This window comes from Mustelus asterias, chromosome 15, assembly GCF_964213995.1.
Source record: "Mustelus asterias chromosome 15, sMusAst1.hap1.1, whole genome shotgun sequence".
Taxonomy (NCBI): Eukaryota; Metazoa; Chordata; class Chondrichthyes; order Carcharhiniformes; family Triakidae; genus Mustelus; species Mustelus asterias.
This window is the reverse complement of record NC_135815.1, coordinates 101445483-101468349: the sequence shown is the minus strand read 5'-3', so window position 1 is coordinate 101468349 and position 22867 is coordinate 101445483. Positions and strand designations below refer to the sequence as shown.

Genomic DNA, 22867 nt, shown 5'->3' with positions numbered 1-22867 from the left:
GAACAATTCCTAATCTGTAAATTCCATGTAAAAACCAGTCACTAACGGCTACTCAAAAAACAGTCACTAATTTACCCTCCCTCACAGAAAGTCTGCGATTCAAGAGTTAAGAATCCGACAAGGCAGAAGGAGGCCATTTGGCCCATCAAGTCTGCATTGACCACAATCCCACCCAGGCCCTATTCCCATAACCTCACTTATCCACCCTGCTAGTCCCCCTGACACTAAGGGGCAATTTACCATGACCAACCAACCTAACCTGCACATCTTTGGAGTGTGGGAGGAACCGGAGTACCCGGAGGAAACCCACGCAGACACGGGGAGAACGTGCAAACTCCGCACAGACAGTCGCCCAAGGCCAGAATTGAACCCGGGTCCCCGGCGCTGTGAGGCAGCAGTTCTCACCACTGTGCCGCCCAATAAATGCTGGCCCAGCCAGCAACATCCACATCCCAAGAAGGAATTTTTAAAAAAGACGCCCAGATTTGTATCAAAGTCACGCTGGCACCATTTTAATCGGTTTATTCGGGGAATGAGGTTGTAGCCAGACTCTCCATGCCCGCCACCAAACCCCCCCGTGAGCTGTTTAGGGGGGGAATTCCACCCAAGGTTTCAGATCCATGACCTGCTCCCTTCACAGATGCTGCCTGAGCTGCTAAAGCATTTCCAGCACATTCTATTTCCTGATTCCAATCCCACAATAATTTGCTTTGCTTTGGGGAGGCGATGGCCCAGTGGTATTATCGCCAGACTATCAACTCAGCTAATGTTCTGGGGAGCCGGGATCGAATCCCGCCACGGCAGATGGTGGAATTTGAATTCAATAAAAAATGTCTGGAATTAAGAATCTACTGATCACCATGAGACCATTGTCGATTGTTGGAAAAACCCTTCTGGTTCAGTAATGTCCTTTAGGGAAGGAAATCTGCCGTCCTTACCTGGTCTGGCCTACTTGTGACTCCAGAGCCACAGCAATGTGGTTGACTCTCAACTGCCCTCCAAGGGCAACTAGGGATGGGCAATAAATGCTGGCCCAGCCAGCGACGCCCATGTCCCACGAATGAACAACCCCGCACCTTTACCATAGCCAATCCACCTAACCTGCACATCTTTGGACTGTGGGAGGAAACCAGGAGCACCTGGAGGAAACCCACGCAGACACGGGGAGAACGTGCAAACTCCACACAGTCACCCAAGGCCAGAATTGAACCCGAGTCCCTGGCGCTGAGGCAGCAGTGCTAACCACCGTCCGAGATGGATCAAGCCACTATCTCTCCCAATCAAAAGTAAACCAATAAATTCAGTAACAGAAACATTGTCAAATATTTGTCAATGTGTAAACGAGTGATATGACTCTTCTCAGTCGGCATCTTAGAATTAAATGGTGCAAGGTACTCGCCCGGTTGTCTGCATACAGCCCACACCCAGGTAAAGGCGAGTCACCAACACGCCCAGGGTCTTTGAATGGAGCTCCGGAAGTAGATGCACCTAAAGAATTCAAAGCAAACCCCACGGAAAGAAGATTTAGAAACCAATGGAAACTCCTGATCAGGCCAAACTACGATTGACTCTAACTGCTTCAGAATTGTACATACCTACAGTTATATTGCCCAGACGATCCAAAACAATCAGACCTGAGAACAAAGTAGAGAATATCATTCACTGAACAAGTGGCTTTGTGAATTAGAAGTTTTATCTATCGCAGCTGATTGCTGCAAATGCTACACTTCCTTAAATATTCATTAGGAAACTACAAAGGATCATGAATGAAAAACTAGAACCAGAGGGCACGAACTCAGGCTAAAGGGATGATCCTTTAAAACAGAGATGAGGAGAAATTTCTTCAGCCAGAGAGTGGTGAATCTGTGGAACTCTTTGCTGCAGAAGGCTGTGGAGGCCAAGTCATTGAGTGTCTTTAAGACAGAGATAGATAGGTTCTGGATTAATAAGGAGATCAGGAGTTATGGGAAAAGGCAGGAGAATGGGAATGGGAAAAATATCAGCCATGATTGAATGGCGGACCAGACTCGATGGGCCGAGTGGCCTAATTCTATTTCTATGCCTTATGAAGCCCGGTACATCACGCAAACCAGCCGCCCATCCATTGACTCTGTCTACACTTCCCGCTGCCTCGGAAAAGCAGCCAGCATAATTAAGGACCCCACGCACCCCGGATATTCTCTCTTCCACCTTCTTCCGTCGGGAAAAAGATACAAAAGTCTGAAGTCACGTACCAACCGACTCAAGAACAGCTTCTTCCCTGCTGCCATCAGACTTCTGAATGAACCTACCTCGCATTAAGTTGATCTTTCTCTGCACCCTAGCTATGACTGTAACACCACATTCTGCACTCTCTCCTTTCCTTTTCTATGAACGGTATGCTTTGTCTGTATAGCGCGCAAGAAACAATACTTTTCACTGTATCCCAATACATGTGACAATAATAAATCCGATCAGAGTTGTTAGCCAGTTTATTCTCCTGGTGTAAGAGATCTTTCACTCAACTGACCTCAATTTCACCTGCCATAGTTTTATTCAATTTAAGTGTTGATTTGGACCTCCTGTCGTTCCTCAGCTGCTTTCCCAGCCTCTATTTACTGGCAAGCACCCAGCTGCACCCACCCCCCCTCCCCCGCCCGCACCCACCTCCCCAGCCGCACCCACCCCCCCCGCACCCACCTCCAGCCGCACCCACCCCCCCCCACCCCCAGCCGCACCCAGCCACTGCCCCCCCCCCTCCACCCCCCCCCCCCCATGAACCCCAACCTCCCAAATTTACATTTGAGTCATTGAATCGGAGTCATTTACATTGATCAGCACTAAGCAATGGGGAATGGATACCCCTGGTCTGGTGACACTGAAATAATACTGAATTGCTTTCTCTCATTCAGCAGTTCTTCATCCACATCCAAGTGTTAGGATACGCAGAGCATTACTTAGGATTACCAGTGCATTCACTTGTGAGAAGTCTTTAATGTGGAACGTTATTGACAAATTTCCAGGAGACTGGATGCACCATATGATTGATCTTTCCAATATCCATTTGACATGTATCCATCCCCAAAATGTCAAGGAGGTTGGCAAGGCAGGGTTTGCCCCTTTGAAAGCATGCTGGTTGCCATTTACTAAGTTATTTTCACATAGGTAGCTGGTTTTATTTTCTTCACTAACTTGTTTTGTTATTCTTTCATGGGATATAGGTATCACTGACAAAACCAGCATTTGTTGCCATCCCTAACTGCCCTTGAACGGAATCAGCCGCACACTGTAGTGGGTTTGAAGTGACATGTAGGCCAGACCGGCTAAGGACAACAGATTTTCTTCCCAGAAGGACACTTGTGAACCAGATGTTTTCAGAGTATTAGCCCGGGCCCCTGGAATACGAGTCCAACGACATTACCACTATCCCACCGTCTCCCCTATTTATCGCATTTACTGAAACAATGACTGGGTGTATCGCTGTCCAGGCTTGTTACACTGGCTTCATCGGATGGAATTCTCCATGTTTGAGACTGTGCGATGGCAGGTTGCTCCAATGGTGCCTTCCCCTCTGGCCAGAATAGCAAGATGCCACGTCAGATGCTGCACTTGGAACCTCATTAATTACGCACAGTGCATTCCCCTTCGACTCTCCTCACAGACTGGCCGTTGATTCATCCACCCGCCATCAGCTGCTGGGTTCGAAAATCCCAGTGCCATATTTAAATGCCAGTCCCGCACAATCATATCGCTCTCTCCAGCCCACCTGTCTTCACAGTCCGTGCAGGATGTCAGCAGCCCCGAGAGAAAAGACTCGCAGCCTCAAGAAGAATTATGTTCCTCAATTCAATCACCCTCCCACTGTGCCCATCATCTCTGAGACGACCATCCCCCAATTGGATCTCTATCCATCACATCTGAAGTTTTCATCTATCCCTGTCCAGTAAATGATGTGATTTCTCTTTGACCCCCTTGTTTATGAGCTCTTCATGCAGCCTTGTTGGGATCCAGCTTCCCTCCCCTCAGTCTTCCCCCTGCCTTCCATTATTCATCATCCTCATCCCCCTCCTTGCCCCTCTGTCTGTCACCGTGAGCCCTTCCCCCCACTTCGCCCCCCTTGTCTTCATCAGTTCCCACCGGCCTCATTTCACACTCCACCCCTGGTCGAACTACAGTCGTGTATCGCAGTGGTACATGAGTCTCACATCACAGTCCTGTCCAGATAGACACTGGTGTGTGGCACCAGGGGGAAGGAGACCCCTGTGCCCCCCAGCACCAGGTACCATACTGATCCGACTGGGTGATGCAGGAGGATGCACGGGTCCAGCAGCACGGTGCTGTCCATGGAGACCAGCTCAGTGTGGAGACAGAGGGCAGGAACTGGTCTGCCCCGGCAGAATGGTGTTCAGCGTATCAGAAGCAGTGTAGCGCTGTGGCAGAAAGTTATTGCCCTCACCTCGAAGTCTCTGGTGCAGTGAGGACCGCCTTGTGCAGCCACTCACTGGAAATCGGGTTTGACACCGACATAAATTCCCGCTGGTGTGATGCAAGATTGGAAGCCCTGACTGGATACCGACGGGCAGCTGTTTTAATGAGCATTCATGAGATGCAAATGAATGCAAATAGCATTCCCCTCACCAGCCAAAGGGAATGACCAACCCATCATTAACCTGCCATCGGGAGAATTGAAATGGGATTTGATGCCAGTGGGTTTCTGACTTTTTGGCTCCTGCCAGATTCACCAGGCTACCAAAGGAAATGCAGGCGGGATGGGAGAGTTCTGCCCATTGAAACTCGGTACCATATTGGCTTTGGTACTAGATTAACTGGGATCTCCTTTAATGAGGACAATACACATTGCATTAAAAAAGTCACATGGGATGTATTTGCCTGTTTTTTGCATGTGTCAGAATCTTTATTGTGGACACCTGGATGCAATTGAGTTTCATGATAACAAGGGGCCATTTTGACTACCTGCATTGTTAAAGTAAAGTTTATTTATTAGTGTCACATGCAGGCTTACACTAACAAGGCAATGAAGTTACTGTGAAACTCCCCTACTCGCCACACTCCGGCGCCTGTTTGGGTACGCTGAGGGAAAATTTAGCATGGCCAATGCATCCATCCAGCACGTCTTTCGGACTGTGGGAGGAAACCAGAGCACCCGGAGGAAACCCACGCAGGCACAGGGAGAATGTGCAAACTCCACACAGACCCAAGCCGGGAATCAAACCCGGGTCCCTGCCGTTGTGAAGCAGCAGTGCTAACCACTGTGTCACCGTGTCGCTCCATTAAGGGTTTATTAAAAATTGAGGTCTGGTGTAGATACCTTCTTGTGTTTAGTCTGTAACGCGAAAAGCCTTATTCAGAATGAGGGGTTTTGAAACATGTCCCAGGCAAAAATAACCAGGTCCCTTTGATAACAATCGATGTAACTAAACAGAATTCACTGCAAGTTGTAAACACTAGTACTTCTTTTCGATGTGCAAGATATTTCTTACCTAAAGTGTCATGACTTTTTGAAGTACTCTTGCGATTTTCTAAAAATTTCTAAACAAATTGAAACAGTTAAGAACCTCCAAATATAAAATAAACAGGAAAAACATAACACGTGTCAACACTCAACCATGAGAAAGATGGAAAGTGTAAATTTGAATGTATTTGGAAAATTTGTAGAAGGTGTAACCACCTAGGAATGCCGTTTGGCTAAATGCATAGCAAATAAATTTGACAATTATACACAATTATATTAATTTTTAATATCTATATATAAGTGCTTTGAAAGTTAGGCACAGGAGTGTGAATCCAAAGTATGTCAGGTTTGCTGGGGAATTTTCATAAATACTGGAGTATGAGAATCCATTACATCACGCAAACCAGCCTCCCATCCACTGACTCTGTCTACACTTCCCGCTGCCTCGGCAAAGCAGCCAGCATAATGAAGGACCCCACGCACCCCGGACATTCTCTCTTCCACTTTCTTCCATCGGGAAAAAGATACAAAAGTCTGAGGTCACGTACCAACCGACTCAAGAACAGCTTCTTCCCTGCTGCCATCAGACTTTTGCATAGACCTACCTTGCATTAAGTTGATCTTTCTCTACACCCTAGCTATGACTGTAACATTATATTCTGCACTCTCTCGTTTCCTTCTCTATGAACGGTATGCTTTGTATAGCGCGCAAGAAACAATACTTTTCACTGTATGTTAATTCATGTGACAATAATAAATCAAATCAAATCATCGCATTTTGTTAGGCTCTCCCTTGGTTAAAAGCATAATGATCTTGAATTATGTAATACTAAGCCGCACAGAGGAGGGAATTTGCAGGTTGAATCTCATATGGAAGGATGTGATGATAGAATAAAGAGGTTTAGGATGAGGCTCAAAATGGGGCAGAAGCACCACTTTAGATCAGAAGGGTTGAACAGTGTTGTAAACTTGATATAGATCTGCTGGTCACAGCCATGGCACTGGTGAAGGGGCTACAACTGTCTTATACAAACCCATGCTAAAGATGGTGATCAAGATTACTCGTATTAATAACTCCTGACTGCCCTCCAGTGCATGCGTTTGGATGTGGGGAAAGCAATCAGAGAAGGCTAAGAGGTCTTTCCTCTTGGCCGAGACCATTCTCACACTCACTTGAAGAATATATACAAAGTGAAGGATATACATACTGAAGGATTACTGGGGGTTATGGAACTGAACGCCAACTAGTCTTCAAAAGACAAGTAAAATACATTTTTAAAATTTAAAAACTGTTTTATTCATATATCAGGAAACTCTCATTTTGGACCTTAAAAACACATGATCATTTTCTAAATGGTAAGAAGCTAGGAACTTTGTGGGAAAAGAGCGATCCATGAAGGAATTTCTTCAGCCAGAATGTGGTGAATCTGTGGAACTCTTTGCCGCAGAAGGCTGTGGAGGCCAGGTTATTGAGTGTCTTTAAGACAGAGATAGATAGGTTCTTGATAATAAGGGGATCAGGAGTTATGGGGAAAAGGCAGGAGAATGGGGATGAGAAAAATATCAGCTATGATTGAATGGCGGAGCAGACTCAATGGGCCGAGTGGCCTAATTCTGCTCCTATGTCTCATGGTCTTATGTACAGAAATCTCTGAAAACTTGTGCAGAGAGACAAAAAACAATTGAAAAGGAGAATGGAATGTTGGCCTTTATTTCAAGTGGGATGGAACACAAAGTTAGCTTCGAGTTAATAAAGTTCTGGTCAGACCATATCCTGGAATACAGAGTTTAACTCTGGGCACCACACCTCAGGAAGGTTAGATTGGTTTTGGAGGAGGTGCCAGGGCAGATTCACCAGAATAATACAAGGGTCGAAGTGGGTTAAACTAGGTTTTATAGACTGGGGTGGAATTTTCTGGTCATTCACGCCTGCAAGATTCTCTGGTCCCACTGCAGCGAACAGAGATTCGGCCGAGCACCAAATTCTCCGTCCTCGCTGAATGACCGGAAAATTCCGGCCGAGGTTTCTATTCCCTTGTGTACAGCAGACTGAGGGGAAATCTAATTGAGGTATTTTGAGAAGAATAAAGAAGTTGATACCATCGACAGAGAGGAACAACTTCCCTTCATGGGAGAATGTAAAACATGGGGTCATTCAAAGGACAATGAACGTGAGCATTTGTTCACACAAAGGAGAGCAATTTCAGAACTTTCCCCCCTGAAAAGCTGCTGAGGCAAGCGGCCAACTGAAAGTTTCAAAACTTTGTGTTTGATAGATTTTTGTTTAGGTCACGATATTACTTGAATGATTAGAGGTTAAAGTCAGATGGTTGAAGTTAAGACAATGATCAGCTATGATTTAACTAAATGGACAGGTTCGAGGGGGTGAATGTTCTGCTCCTGTTCCAGTGTTCCTAGCTGCGTACAGATACACAATTGAGCAAGAAAGCTGCAGAGCGGTGACTTTTATTAGGTCAGCAATGGGAATGGAAGTGAATGAATCTCTGTTCACTGCAGCAGGACCAGTAAACCCTGCCGGCATGAACTGCCGGAAAATTCCACCGCTATCCCATGAAACCTTCTAATTGGCGGCACATTGGTTAGCACTGCTGCCTCACAGCATGATACACGGTCGTGTCAACCACTAGTATTTATTAACTGCTGTTTGATTACCTCATACGCAGCCAAGCTTGCCTCGGTCATCATGTCACTGTTATCTTCAATACCGAATCCCTGCTCTTTGGCGAAGGTTACTGCTCCCTCTCCAACGAGCATGTTATGTGCATTCTTATCCATCACCATTCGAGCTACTGTCAGTGGAGTACCAACACTATTGCAAAACACATTGATAGACATAAAACAGAGTCATAAAAGAAACTTGCCATGTTAACGATTAGAAACTTGTGCTTTACTTAAGTTCCATGTGTGCACTTAGAATCATAGAATCCCCACAGTACAGGAGGCCATTTGGCCTAACAAGTCTGCACTGACCACAATCCCACCCAGGCCCTATTCCCGCAACCCCAAGCATTTATCCTGCTAATCCCCCTGACACGAGGGTCAATTTATCACGGCCAATCAACCTAACCTGCACATCTTTGGAAACCGGAGCACATGGAGGAAACCCACGCAGACACGGGGAGAATGTGCAAACTCCACACAGACAGTGACCCGAGGCCGGAATTAAACTTGGGAGCCGGGCGCTGTGAGGCAACAGTGCTAACCACTATGCCACCGTGCCACCCACTTCAACAAAGCACAGCTGCACCAAGTTCAGAATAGCGTTTTCACAAAGTGAAAAGTGATGAGTTATACTTGGTGCTGCGTTAAAGATTGTCGGCACTGAACACATTTAACTGACTTGAATTATTTTTCTGCATGCACTAGAGCATGGTCCCAACCCCCAGATAAATCAAATGTCTGGGGAACCCCAAACGCGGGGAAATGTTAACTCAACAATATATGTGAATCAATCAACTCAGATAAACAAAATTTGGGCCAGCAATTATTTAAGACTTCAGTGCAGTTTCAAATCCCCCCCTTAAAGATGGACTTTTGAGAAGAATCCCTGATAGTTAAGTTGATAGACCAGGAGGATACAACACAGGAGGCCATTTAGCCCTTCTTTTATCTTCCATAATTCTGGTGAAGATGTGAACACCGACTCACAGTAACAAGGACAACAACCAAGAGCCAGCACATACCCGGGCAAGGCTGCAACTGCTCCAAAACGGCCGGGCAGGCCTTCCATGATTGCAGCATCACACTGAACCACTCCAGCTTTGTTTGGGAAGCCCCCGCGGCCCACCACAAAGCAGCCTGTCTCTTTATCATTCTCTACTCCTGTAAGTCAAAACAGAAAGAAACTTCCAATTATTAACCTGCTTTATCTCTGTGTGCGATCCTGCAATATTGCCGAAAATCTGCCACACTCGGAAGCGGCCTGGAAGAAACAGAAGAGATGATAAGAAATGGGAGCAGGAGTAAGGCCATTCAGCCACTCAAGCTGCTGCACCATTCAATAAGATCATGGCTGATTGAGTTGTGGCCTTAACTCCACTTTCCTATCCGACCCCCGTAACCCTTGACTCCCTTGTCAATACAAAATCTGTCTAACTCAAACTTGATTGAATATATTCAATGACCCAGTCTCCGCTGCCCTCTGGGGAACAGAATTCAACAGGATAACAACCCTCAGGGAGAAGGAATTCCTCCTCATTTTCATTTTAAATGGGAGACCTCTTATTCACAAACTGTGCACCTTGGTTCTCGATTCTCTACATCCTTTCAACATCTACCCTGTCAAGCTCCCTCATCAGTATCATATTTTTCAACAGGTACACCTCTCATTCTGCAGTCTCTCTCCACTTCAATAAAATTCTGCTTTTCTATTCTTCCCACCAAAGTGGACATTCACATTTTCCCAACGGGTGGATACCCAGGGGGAACAGATTTAAGGCGACTGGCAAATTTAATTAAGTTGTGGAGATGCCGGCGTTGGACTGGGGTAAACACAGTAAGGAGTCTAACAACACCAGGTTAAAGTCCAACAGGTTTATTTGGTAGCAAAAGCCACTAGCTTTCGGAGCGCTGCCCCTTCGTCAGGTGGGTGGAAGTTCTGATTTAATTTAATTAACCCCAAGGAAAAACATTTTTTGCACCACAAGTATTTGGAATGAGCTGCCTGATGGGATGGTACATACAGATGCAGTGGTCACTTTCAAAGGAGAGTTGGATAAATACACAAAGGAAAAAGTTGCCGGGTTTGAGACAGAGCCGAGGGAGTGGGATTATTTGGACTTTTCTTCAAAGGAGCTGGCAAAGACTCCAGGGACAAAATGACATCTTCTTTGTTGTACTGCTGATAGGTCCGAAGATGCGCGGGTTAGGCAGATTGGCCATGCTAAATTGCCCCTTTGTGCCAGGGGGACTAGCTAGCATGGGGTTATGGTGATAGGGCCTGGGTGGGATTGTGATTGGTGCAGACTCGATGGACCGAATGGCCTCCTTCTGCAGTGTATGATTCTATATCCCTTCAGTTCCAGTTTTGTGAGAAGCGCTCAGTGTCACACTGCTCACAATGTTAATCTACTGCTGGAACTATGTTACCTTAAGTCCTGACTCTTTAACCACATTGCGTAGTTGTTAACAGTGCAAACAGCTGACCGGAGCCTCCCCTAAACTTCCATAGGCTGTTGACAGTGTTAACAATCACAGGAAGCAGGCACACAGTGGAGATTGCAGGCAACTTTGGGAATTATTTCATTCCTATAACCTGGCCTGGACTAATGATCCCGAAAAATGTGTACACAAATCCCATCCCAGCAGCTGAGGAATTTCATTTCAATTAATTCAGGGCATCTGGAATTTTTAAAAGTCTCGTCTCAGTGACGGTGATCATGAACCTATTGGACTGTTGTGAAAACCCATCTGGTTCACTAACGTTCTTTGGGGAAGAAAATCTGTTAGAACAAAGAACAATGCAGCACAGGAACAGGCCCTTCGGCCCTCCAAGCCCGTGCCGCTCCCTGGTCCAAACTAGACCATTCTTTTGTATCCCTCCATTCCCACTCCGTTCATATGGCTGTCTAGATAAGTCTTAAACGCTCCCAGTGTGTCCGCATCCACCACCTTGCCTGGCAGTGCATTCCAGGCCCCCACCACCCTGTGTAAAATATGTCCTTCTGATATCTGTGTTAAACCTCCCCCCCTTCACCTTGAACCGATGACCCCTCGTGAACACCTCCTGACTCGGTCTGGTCTATCTGTGACTCCAGACGCACACTGAAATATGACAAAATGCCTTTTTAGAAAACTAATTCCAAACAAACCCCTTCATAACGAGAAATAAAATGAACCAAGTGTCCTTTCTTGTTTAAGTGTGTATAATGTTCTTGTTACGTTTGGAAGGTGCTTCTTTCTGGTACCAACCAAATAAACAAACTCAAATTAACTCAGGACGTTTGGAAGGTATTTTTGAATCATTGCAAACATCCTGAATGATGGGCCGTGCGGAGATATGAAGGACATTCTCCAGTAGATCGACCTGTTTCCCATCTGGATTTGGAGGACAGAGCTCAGGAAATGGTTTCAGAATTTACCCACAGAGGAAGCTAGCCAACCACTGCCATCTACAGGCACGAGTGTTTTTTATTCAATCATGGGCTGTGGCGAGTCACTGGCAAGACTGGCATTTGTTTCCCATCCCTAATTGCCCTTGAGAGGGAGACAGTGACACAGCAAAGTGGCTCGCCAGTTCATTTCGGAAAGCAGTTAAAAATAGACCACATTGCTGTGGCTCTAGTCACATATAGAATAGATCAGTCAGGTTTCCTTCCCTTTACCTCCTCCTTTAGCCAGCTTCTCTCATTGGGATTGCCACGCTGTTTGATTACTCTTCCCCGTCTCCCGTCAGTCATCCATCCCATTTCCAATCCTGCTGAGTTTAAATCTCTCACCACTGCATCTTCCCATCTAGTCTTAGACATTCCTTTTCTTCTTGGGTGGCACGGTGGCACAGTGGTTAGCACTGTTGCCTCACAGCACCAGGGACCCGGGTTCAATTCCCGGCTTGGGTCACTGTGCGGAGTCTGCATGTCCTCCCCTTGCCTGCATGGGTTTCCTCCGGTTTCCTCCCACAGTCCAAAAGACACGCTGGTTAGGTGCATTGGTCATGCTAATTTCTCCCTCAGTGTCCCGGAACAGGCGCTGGAGTGTGGCGACTAGGGGATTTTCACAGTAACTTCATTGCAGTGTTAATGTAAGCCTACTTGTGACAATAATAAATAAACTTTAAAAATTCTTTCTGGCAGCCCCATCTCCACCACTCACCTCACCACATTCCCCCTCTCTTGCTCTCCGTAACAGCTGACTATAACATTTCAATCTCTTCCCAGCTACTTTCTTTGATGCTCCCACAATCTTCACTGACCCTCTGGATGGACTGGTTCCTGATCTTGTTCTCTCTCGTTACCTCACACACATCCACCTCAGCATCAACAGCTGCTTAGGATCCAGTCCCTGTTCCTCTCTTCCTGACATTGCCAGGGATTTCTGCGCTTCGAAATGAGGCCTGTCTCACAGCTCTCTCGTAGATTCTTCCTTTTGTTTTCAGTGATACTTTTCAATTACAGAACACTCCGCTGCACTTCTCCCAATTACTCCAACCAGAGCTAATCCATTGCTTAATTTCCATTTTCCATATACCTTCTACCATGTACTTGAAACTATCCACTTTCTCCCGAGTCTTCACCGAGAACCTTCACACCTTCATTCTGTTCCTCTTCCCTCGGTTCAAATTGACAGTCTAGAAATTGGATAAATTGAAAGGATTTCCTTCCTCAAAGGACATTAATGAGCCTGATGGATCGATCTGACCATTGAGCTTGATGGTCACCATTACTGATTGTAACTTCCTTCAATTAATTAATGAAAGTTAAATTCTCCAAGGTGTGAGTCTACAGTCCTGTCCCAGGCATCATTAGTGTTTGTCTCTGGAATACTAGTCCAGTAACATTACTATTGGGTCACTGTTGCCCCCAGCAGACCGCCAAATAAAAAGGTTATCTGCAGCGAGCGGTGCACAGAAACTCAACCAGCCAGTGTAAACAACAACCTTCCACAAAACTGTGCTGACTGATTCACAAGCAGTAACTTTGACAACCTTCATTACATTATGAGCACGCTATCAGCTCTCATGCACATGGATCACAGAATCCATAGAATCCCTACAGTGCAGAAGGAGGCCATTCAGCCCATCAAGTCTGCAAGACTCTCCGACAGAGCATTTTACCTAGGCCCACCCCCTGCTCTATACCCATAACCCCACACATGTATTCCACTAATCGCCCTAATTTACACATTTTTGGACACCAAGGTATCCTCAAACCAGCTTTGAAAATAAATTTCCCAAAGAGCACACACTATCCAGCTCTGGCTTCAGAATAGTTCTGGATAAAAACCTTTATGTCCAACTCACCCTCTGCTGAATATACTGTTACCTTGTCTCTTCTTGGAGCCTCCCCATGGCACAACAGCAGCGCACAGGCACACACCAGACTGGGCAAATTAAAAATTACTTCTGTACAAGACTGAACACGATACTGGATCATGGCATGCAGCGTAACCTCACAGCGAGTGGCATTGGTGCAAATCACCTCAGGCAGTTAAACTTTGTGCTGAATTTCTGCATAATACATTACAGTGAGCATTTTAAAAAGCTACTTCTTAGCTGTAAAGTGCTCTGGCACGTCCCAAGGTCATCAAAGACACTATATAAATACAAATCTTTATTTTACACATCACCAGGCTTGCTATTTGGAGCAAACTGAGATCAATTAATAGTTCACTAAACAAAAAAAAAGAAAAAATTCCATTTAAATATCATTTATGATCTCAAGGATGTGCCTTATTATGGCAGAAGGTCAGCACTGAAGGAGTGCTGCACTGTCAGAGGGTCAGTGCTGAGGGAGTGCCCCGCACTGTCAGAGGGTCAGTGCTGAGGGAGTGCCGCATTGTCAGAGGGTCAGTACTGAGGGAGTGTCGCACTATCAGAGAGTCAGTGCTGAGGGAGTGCCGCACATTCAGAGGGTCAGTGCTGAGGGAGTGCCGCACTGTCAGAGGGTCAGTGCTGAGGGAGTGCCGCACTGTCAGAGGGTCAGTGCTGAGGGAGTGCCGCACTGTCAGAGGGTCAGTACTGAGGGAGTGCCGCACTGTCAGAGGGTCAGTGCTGAGGGAGTGCCGCACTGTCAGAGGGTCAGTACTGAGGGAGTGCCGCACTGTCAGAGGGTCAGTACTGAGGGAGTGCCGCACTGTCAGAGGGTCAGTGCTGAGGGAGTGCCGCACTGTCAGAGGGTCAGTACTGAGGGAGTGCCGCACTGTCAGAGGGTCAGTACTGAGGGAGTGCCGCACTGTCAGAGGGTCAGTACTGAGGGAGTGCCGCACTGTCAGAGGGTCAGTGCTGAGGGAGTGCCGCACTGTCAGAGGGTCAGTGCTGAGGGAGTGCCGCACTGTCAGAGGGTCAGTGCTGAGGGAGTGCCGCACTGTCAGAGGGTCAGTGCTGAGGGAGTGCCGCACTGTCAGAGGGTCAGTGCTGAGGGAGTGCCGCACTGTCGGTGTGATGGGGGGGATCACCTGCCATAGCCTCCTGGACACAGTCGGTGGCCCCGCTCCCCGCCTCCAGCAGCCGCCGCGCTCCCTCAACCGCCGCGCGGGAGAAAGGCCATGTCCCCACCGCCGCCATGGCAACCCGATCCCCCGCTCGCTGATTGGCCCCTGTCCCCACCGCCGCCATGGCAACCCGATCCCCCGCTCGCTGATTGGTGAATCCGGTTGAGCGGCCGGCAGAGCGACCCGATCCCTTGCGACCAATTGAAAAATGATAATTAGTGATGGGGGATCGCTGACAGGATGATAACCGCCCCGGATTCAACACAGATTCAATATAATTTAAACAGATTGATTCGGACTTTCCCCTCAGCCTCGCCCCATCTGTCCGCACGCTATTGGTCGGCTGGACTGTCAATCACATGACGTTGGGTCGATCCTCCCAATCAGGGTGCGCTCGCCCACAGCCCCCGCCCCGCCTCCATCTGCCCGCAGACTATTGGCTACCGCCACCGCCAATCACCTGACGTAATAACTCTCCTCGCCAATCAGAGCGCGGCCCTCTCCAGACCCCGCCCCCACCGGAAGCGGGGAGGTCACGTGCCGCCGCGCCCCGGGGAGCGGGAGGCGCTGGTTTCCGGTGCGGGGAGAGGTCCAGTTCCAGCGGCGGCACCATGGACAGCCAGGGCAGGAAGGTGGTGGTGTGCGACAACGGCACCGGGGTAGGTGTGGGAAGGAGGGGGGAGAGGCGCCGAGGGGAGGCCCCGGGGACCCCGGGGACCCCGCCTCACTGCCTTTGTATAGCGCCCTGGGACACAGTGCCACTTGCCCTCCTGGCCGACGTGAGGCCACTCGGCCCTGTGGGGCCCTGTTGTCCACCTCTCTCCTCAGTGGGGAACCCTCTGGCTCAGCAGATTGTGGGTTCGGGGCCTTTCCCCACAGACTGGAGCATGAGAAAGCCAGACAGGCTCTGCCAGGGCAGTGCTGAAGGGCTGCTGCCCGGTTGGTGGTACCCTCAGACCTTAAAACTGAGGCTTCATCTCTCTCTTCCGTGACTGTGGAAAGTCTCTGTTGCTTGAAGAGGAGCAGGGGGGTTGCTGTGATATCCTGAATAAGCCCCTCATCAATCCGCATCACAGGAATATCTGGTCATTTTCATACTGCTGTTTGTGGGAGCTTGCTTAGCCCTAATATTATGGTGTTTCCAATGTTATGGAAACTACCCTTCAGTAGTAATACCTTTTAAAGTTCTTTGCAATGTATAGCAAGTACATGTCTTTTCTATTCATAATGTTACTTTCAACATTATGCATTTTGCGAGCTTCCCTTTAAGTACATTTAGACTGTTCACTTCAGCCACTTCCTGTGGTAGCAAGTTCCACATTCTCTCTCTCTCTGAAGTTTCTTCTGAATTTTGACTGAATTTATAAGTGACCATCTTGTATGTATGATAAAAACAAATTACTGCAGATGCTGGAACCTGAAACCAAAATAGAAAATGCTGGAAAATCTCAGGTCTGGCAGCATCTGTAAGGAGACATCTTACGTTTATGGTTATGGATCTTGTATTTATGGTTGAAATTCTTCCCCATGAATGGGAACACCTCAATGCCAACTCTCAAATAATTTCAAAATGAGGTTACCCCTCATTCTTTTATGGAGGAAGTGCACCGGCCTGTTCAGGTTTCCTCTCACGGTTATCACCAGCCAGATCTGGTATCGTTTTTGTGTACCTTTTTACACCAGCAGTGCTTCCATATCCTTTTCATAATTTTGAGACTAGAACTATGCACAGTACTCGTCTGTGCTTGAACCACAGGTAAAGCAACCCACAACCACTTCATTGGAATGACAGTCAAACACAGTTTAACCCTGAGCCATGAAAGATAATATTGGGATGGGGGAACCTGAGGCTGGATCAAAGCGATCAATTTTAAGGAGCAGATTAAAGAGGAGAGACTGTGTGGTTTAGAACATAGAACATAGAACATTACAGCACAGAACAGGCCCTTCGGCCCACGATGTTGTGCCGACCTTCATCTGAAACCAAGATCAAGCTATCCCACTCCCTACCATCCTGGTGTGCTCCATGTGCCTATCCAATAACCGCTTAAATGTTCCTAAAGTGTCTGACTCCACTATCACTGCAGGCAGTCCATTCCACACCCCAACCACTCTCTGCGTGAAGAACCTACCTCTGATATCCTTCCTATATCTCCCACCATGAACCCTATAGTTATGCCCCCTTGTAATAGCTCCATCCACCCGAGGAAATAGTCTTTGAACGTTTAAGGAGACAATTTCAGAGCTTGGATGGCTGAAAGCATGCCTACCAATGACAATGGAAAATGCAAACCATAGATGTCAAGTTGGAGAAGTATATGATTTTTGGAAGGTGTTCACTCACTGGGTCAAAATCCTGGTAAACTCTTCCTTATGGCACTGTGGAGGTACCTAGGCCGCATTGACTCACCAGCAACTCAGCAAGGTGGCTCACCACCTCGAGGGCAATTGAGGACGGGCAACAAATGCTGGCCTAACCAGAGATGCCCATATCCTGTGAAAAAGATAAGCATGGAGGAGATTATGGCGAGAAAGCATGACAGCATTGACTGTCCCAACTGCCTGTCATTGGTCAGCACTGGGAGTGGCTGAGCCACTTCATTACTGCCAGGTATCTGAACCAGACTGAGTTCAGATCTGGAATGTGCTGCATGAGGGAGGTGGAAACACATGCAATAGTAACTTTCAAAAAGCGACTGGATAAATACTTGATATGGAAAAAACTACAGGACTATAGAGAAAGACGAGAGGAGTGGGACTAATTTGAAGAGCCCTATGAAACAGACAGCACTGGGCCAAATGGCCCTCTGTATCATTCTATGACTAGAAGGGAAAAAGTTAGAACAGACAAACTTCCCTTTTTTAAAAGTGAAGTTGGGCCTTCTCTTGTAGGTTTGACTGTTGGTTGCTATTCTTTGTAATTGCGAAGCTCAAAGTTTGATCGCTTTGAATCTGGTCTTTGGGAATGCTTCTGTAGATTTGAGTGTGCAGTTTGATGGCCAAATTAGGAGACTTTACAAAGTGTATGCCTTGAGAAGGCTTGTGCATACCACTTGAGCAAAACTTGTGGTATATTAAAATAATTTCAAAATGTATTATGTCCTCGGATGTTAATCATTCCAGATCATGTGTGGAACTTTCTACACTTGCCCTGCTAGCTTTTGCGAACAGTTTGTTTGGGCTTTCTGACGAATGGTAAGAGGCACTTGGGCTCCTCTTGGTCAAACTGGGATTTGAGCTGCATGACGCTTTTGAGTGCGAAAAGCTGCCTTCCATTTCCGAAACCACTTCATAGAATCCCTGCAGTGTAGAAGTGGCCATTCGGCCCATCACGTCTGCACCAACTCTGAGTGTATCTCACTCAGGCCCCCTCCCCTGTCCTATCCCTGTAACCTCACACATTTACCATCCGTCTAACCTACACATCTCGGGACAGTAAGGGGCAATTTATCATGGCCAATGCACCTAACCATCACATCTTTGGACTGGGAGGAAACTGGAGCACCCGGAGGAAACCCACGCAGACACGGGGAGAACATGCAGACTCCACATAGACAGTCATCCAAGGGCAGAATCAAACCTGGATCCCTGACACTGAGGCAGCAGAGCTGACCACTGTGCCGCCAGGCCGCCCCCAAATTTCACTATTACTGAGACTACTGAATTACTGAGCTAGTTAGGTGCATTGACCCGAACAGGTGCCGGAGTGTGGTGACTGGGGGAATTTCACAGTAATTTCATTGCAGTGTTAATGTAAGCCTTAATTGTGACTAAAACTTTATCTTTGAATTCTATATTTATTCATTGAATTTAAATTTCACCAGCTGCCATGGTGGGATTTGAACCTGTGTCCCCAGAAGATTAACCTGGGCCTCAGGATTACTGGGTCCAGTGACATTACCATTGCACCATCTCCCCAATATTTCAGATCTCAAGAATTGATTCATATTAGGAATTGAAGCAAATGCTGTTTGAGCCAGAACAGTTTTCCTTTCCAGTATAATTATAACTGAATAAACGGAGCTCTGACCTCCGGATTAATGAAATACAGAGAGCTGAATAACTGCTTCCTGTGCTAAAATCTCTCTGCTGACTAGTAAACACCCTCTGGGAGAAAACTGCAAGCCTCAACTGACAGGAAGTGTATGTTCTGGCCCCAAGCCACATTCTTCAATGTGGTTATGAGCTGCTACATACCTTAGAGCATGTACAGACTTTGGTATGTTGGGAAAGGGTGGAGGTGATGTCTGAAAATGTAGTTTGCTCATTGATTAGTGCTTCTGGGGGAAGAAAATGCTAAATAGGTGATTGCATTATTTGGGCGGCATGACACAGTGGTTCGCACTGCTGCTTATAGCACCTGGGACTTGGGTTTGATTTCGGCCTTGGATTGTCTGTGTGCAGTTTGCACATTCTCCCTGTGCGTGGGTTTCCTCCGGGTGCTTTGATTTCCTCCCACAGTTCAAAGGTGTGCGGGGTAGGTTGATTGGCCATGATAAATTGCCCCTTAGTGTTAGGGGGATTAGCAGGGTAAATATGTGGGGTTACGGAGATGGGGCCAGGGTGGGATTGTGGTTGGTACAGACTCGATGGGGCCGAATGGCCTCCTTATGCATTATAGGGATTCTATGGTGTTAGTCAACCTGTTTAATCCACGCAATGAACTCAGGTAATTGATTTCAGCAGAACAGGAGTTGTGGAATTGCATTTGGCCACGCGGTCTTGAATGAAAAAGATGGAAATGGACAAAGGGTCCACTCTTTATGCTGTCAGCTGTCCGATTGCAGCTGGTGAGGATGTGCCTGTTGATGTCAGGTGGGAGCAGTAACAGGACTAGACTCAGCTATGATATGCTCCTGAGGTGACAAGTGTGCCGATTCTCAGACCGCTCCTCACTCAATACCTTCGTAGCTTCCCTGGAACTGGAGTTAATACTTTGAAGAAACAGAAATCAGGAGATAGTGAGCAGCAGCTTGCTCAGAGACAGGTTTTAAGGAGCAAAGAGATGTAGATAATCGAGAAATGGAGCCTTATAGAGGAAGTAGTTGACATCCTAAAATAAAATTCTCGGTTAAGTGGAGGAACAGAGTTCAGATCTTTCTGGCTTAGATAGGATGGACGTACGGAAGTTGTTTCCATTAACAGGGGAGACTAGGACGCGGGGGCACAGCCTTAGAATAAAAGGGAGTCACTTTAGAACAGAGATGAGGAGAAATTTCTTCAGCCAGAGAGTGGTGGGTCTGTGGAATTCATTGCCACAGAGGGCTGTGGAGGCCGAGACGTTGAGCGTCTTCAAGACAGAAATTGATAAATTCTTGATTTCTCGAGGAATTAAGGGCTATGGGGAGAGAGCGGGTAAATGGAGTTGAAATCAACCATGATTGAATGGTGGAGTGGACTCGATGGGCCGAATGGCCTTACTTCCGCTCCTATGTCTTATGGTCTTATGCTCTTAAAGCATGATTGCAGATTAATGTCGCAATTACTGCACCAATAGCTTGCATTTAACAGATTCTTGGTCTTTTGGATAGATCCAGTGTTGGATCAAGCCCAAGATGGGATGCAATGCTTTTATCTTGTCATCTTGTTGGAGGATCCTGAAGGCTCACAGGCTGAACGAGGTTTTCAGAGATAGAGGGGTCAGCCCAGAGTGTGATTTGAAAGCAGCAATGATCATTTTCAATTTGAATTTTAAAATTAAAGCAACCAATCAATGTTAAACTATATGCGGTAGAAGTTGGAGGAAGTTGCCCTTAAATTGTACTGTGCTCTGCTGGTAACAGCAATACTGAGTTCAGCTCTGGTTACTGAGACCAGGAAGATTTTGAGGAACTTCTGGAAATAGTAGGAGAGCTATTTGATGAGCTCCTGTGATCCAGACTTTAGTGTTTGTGAAGATTAGAGAAACCTCTGTTTTTCAGCCATGAAAGTTGGTGACTAAGTGTTGGAGGTACTGAAAATCTATTGGTAACGGAAAACTTCGAAAATACTGCTGAAACCATAACTGTAGAGGAAGTGGTGGGGGAGGGAAGGCTCAGGCAACCAAGACAAATGTAGCACTGACATCAGGAAGTTCTTCAATGACTGATGCATGAAATGGACTTCTGCATTGGTTAGTGAAGGTGCAAAACACTGGAGTCTTTTCTCAAATGCTTGTATCCTGGTCTGGGGGTTTTCTGGATGAACACCTACAATGTCAACGTTCACTTAATGAAAAGAACAATGGTTCCGCCAAAAGCTGAAAGCGTTCTGTGACACTGCCTTATGGAAATTGGATTTTCTATCTGGAGTAAGGGGAAATATGAAGCCATCAGGCGGGAGATTAGAGGCGTTGATTGGAAGGAGGTATTCTCGAGGAAAAGTACCGAAGTAAGGTGGCAGATTTTCAAGGAATGTTTGTCTGGAGTTCTGCATGACAACGTTTCGATGAGACAGGGAGGTTTTGGTAGGTTACGGGAACCGTGGTGCACGAAAGCTGTGATGAACCTAGTCAAAAAGAAAAGGAAAGCGTACAAAAGGTTCAGAGAGCGAGGCGATGATGGGGATCTAGATGAGTATACGGTTTGTAGGAAGGGACTTAAGGAAGTTAGGAGAGCCAGAAGGGGTCACGAGAAGGACTTGGCAGGTCAGATTAAGGAGAACCCTAAGGCGTTCTATAAATATGTGAAGAGTAAAAGGATGAGATGTGAAGGTATAGGACCTATAAAATGTGAAGGTGAGAGAGTCTGTACAGAACCGGAAGAAATAGCAGAGGTGCTTAATGAACTTTACCTCGGTATTCACGGTGGAAAAAGACCTGGGTGGTTGTACTACAGGATTGAGGCGGACTGAAAAGATTGAGTTTGTGGACATTAAGAAAGAGGATGTGTTGGATATTTTGAATAGTATCAGGATAGATAAGTCGCCGGGACCGGATGGGATGTACCCCAGGTTACTGTGGGAGGCGAGGGAACAGATTGCAGAGCCTCTGGCGATGATCTTTGCATCGTCGATGGAGACGGGAGAGGTTCCGGAGGATTGCGGATGTAGTTCCTATATTCAAGAAAGGGAATAGGGATAGCCCAGGAAATTACTGACCGGTGATTCTAACCTCAGTGGTTGCTAAGTTGATGAAGATCCTGAGGGATAGGATTTATGAACATTTAGAGAAGTTTAGTATGCTCAAAAGTAGTCAGCACGGCTTTGTCAAAGGCAAATCGTGCCTTACCAGCCTGGTGGAGTTCTTTGAAACTGTGACTAAACACATTGATGAAGGAAAAGCGGTAGATGTGGTTTACATGGACTTCAGCAAGGTGTTCGATAAGGTCCCCCATGCAAGACTTCTCGAGAAAGTGAGAGGGCATGGGATCCAAGGGGCTGTTGCCTTGTGGATCCAGAACTGGCTTGCCTGCAGGAGGCAGAGGGTGGTTGTGGATGGGTCTTTTTCTGAATGGAGGTTGGTCACCAGTGGAGTGCCCCAGGGATCTGTTCTGGGACCCTTGCTGTTTTGTCATCTTCATAAATGTCCTGGATGAGGAAGTGGAGGGATGGGTTGGTAAGTTTGCCGACGACATGAAGGTTGGTGGTGTTGTGGAAAGTTTGGAGGGATGTCAGAAGCTGCAGAGTGACATAGATAGGATGCAAGACTGGGTGGAGAAGTGGCAGGTGGACTTCAACCCAGATAAATGTGTAGTGGTCCATTTTGGCAGGTCAAATGGAATGAAGGAGTATAATATCAGGGGTAAGACTCTTAGCAGTGTAGAGAATGAGAAGGACCTTGGGGTCCGGGTCCATAGGACTCTTAAATCGACTTCGCAGGTGGAGGAGGTGGTTAAGAAGGCGTATGGTGTGCTGGCCTTCATCAATCGAGGGATTGAGTTTAGGAGTTGGGGGATAATGATGCAGCTTTATAAGACCTTTGTCAGACCCCACCTGGAGTTCTGTGCCCAGTTCTAGTCGCCTCATTACAGAAAGGATGTGGAAGCCATAGAAAGGGTGCAGAGAAGATTTACAAGGATGTTGCCTGGATTGGGTGGCATGCCTTATGAGGATAGGTTGAGGGAGCTCGGTCTTTTCTCCTTGGAGAGACGAAGGATGAGAGGTGACCTGATAGAGGTGTACAAGATGTTGAGAGGTATAGATTGGGTGGATTCTGAGGATTTTTCCCAGGGCTGAAATGGCTGCTACGAGAGGACACAAGTTTAAGGTGCTGGGGAGTAGGTACAGAAGAAATGTCAGGGGTAAGTTTTTCACACAGAGGGTGGTGGG

At 46.9% G+C, this 22867-nt stretch overlaps 2 protein-coding genes across 5 annotated transcripts in view; one reads left to right on the top strand and one right to left on the bottom strand.

Annotated features, from left to right (window-relative positions):
* Positions 1-14865, bottom strand: part of LOC144504691 (N(4)-(beta-N-acetylglucosaminyl)-L-asparaginase) — a 28150-nt gene extending 13285 nt beyond the window's left edge. For 2 of the 3 annotated variants that reach the window (XR_013499693.1, XM_078230410.1), the window contains exons 1-6: positions 14585-14865; positions 9157-9295; positions 8126-8282; positions 5481-5529; positions 1596-1634; positions 1400-1488 (exon numbers count right to left, since the gene is read on the bottom strand). Coding sequence is in view for 2 of the 3 variants with exons in the window: in XM_078230410.1 (XP_078086536.1) it covers positions 1400-1488; positions 1596-1634; positions 5481-5529; positions 8126-8282; positions 9157-9295; positions 14585-14744 (633 nt within the window). In the remaining variant the exon portion in view is untranslated. Of the gene's footprint in view, positions 1-1395; positions 1489-1595; positions 1635-5480; positions 5530-8125; positions 8283-9156; positions 9296-14584 lie in introns of all 3 variants that reach the window. The other variant, XM_078230409.1, reaches the window with a different exon arrangement.
* A 285-nt stretch (positions 14866-15150) lies between these two features.
* Positions 15151-22867, top strand: part of LOC144504690 (actin-related protein 2) — a 55823-nt gene continuing 48106 nt past the window's right edge. For both annotated transcript variants that reach the window (XM_078230408.1, XM_078230407.1), the window contains exon 1: positions 15151-15279. In XM_078230408.1, the coding sequence (XP_078086534.1) occupies positions 15232-15279 (48 nt within the window). In that variant the 5' untranslated portion in view covers positions 15151-15231. The remainder of the gene's footprint in view (positions 15280-22867) is intronic.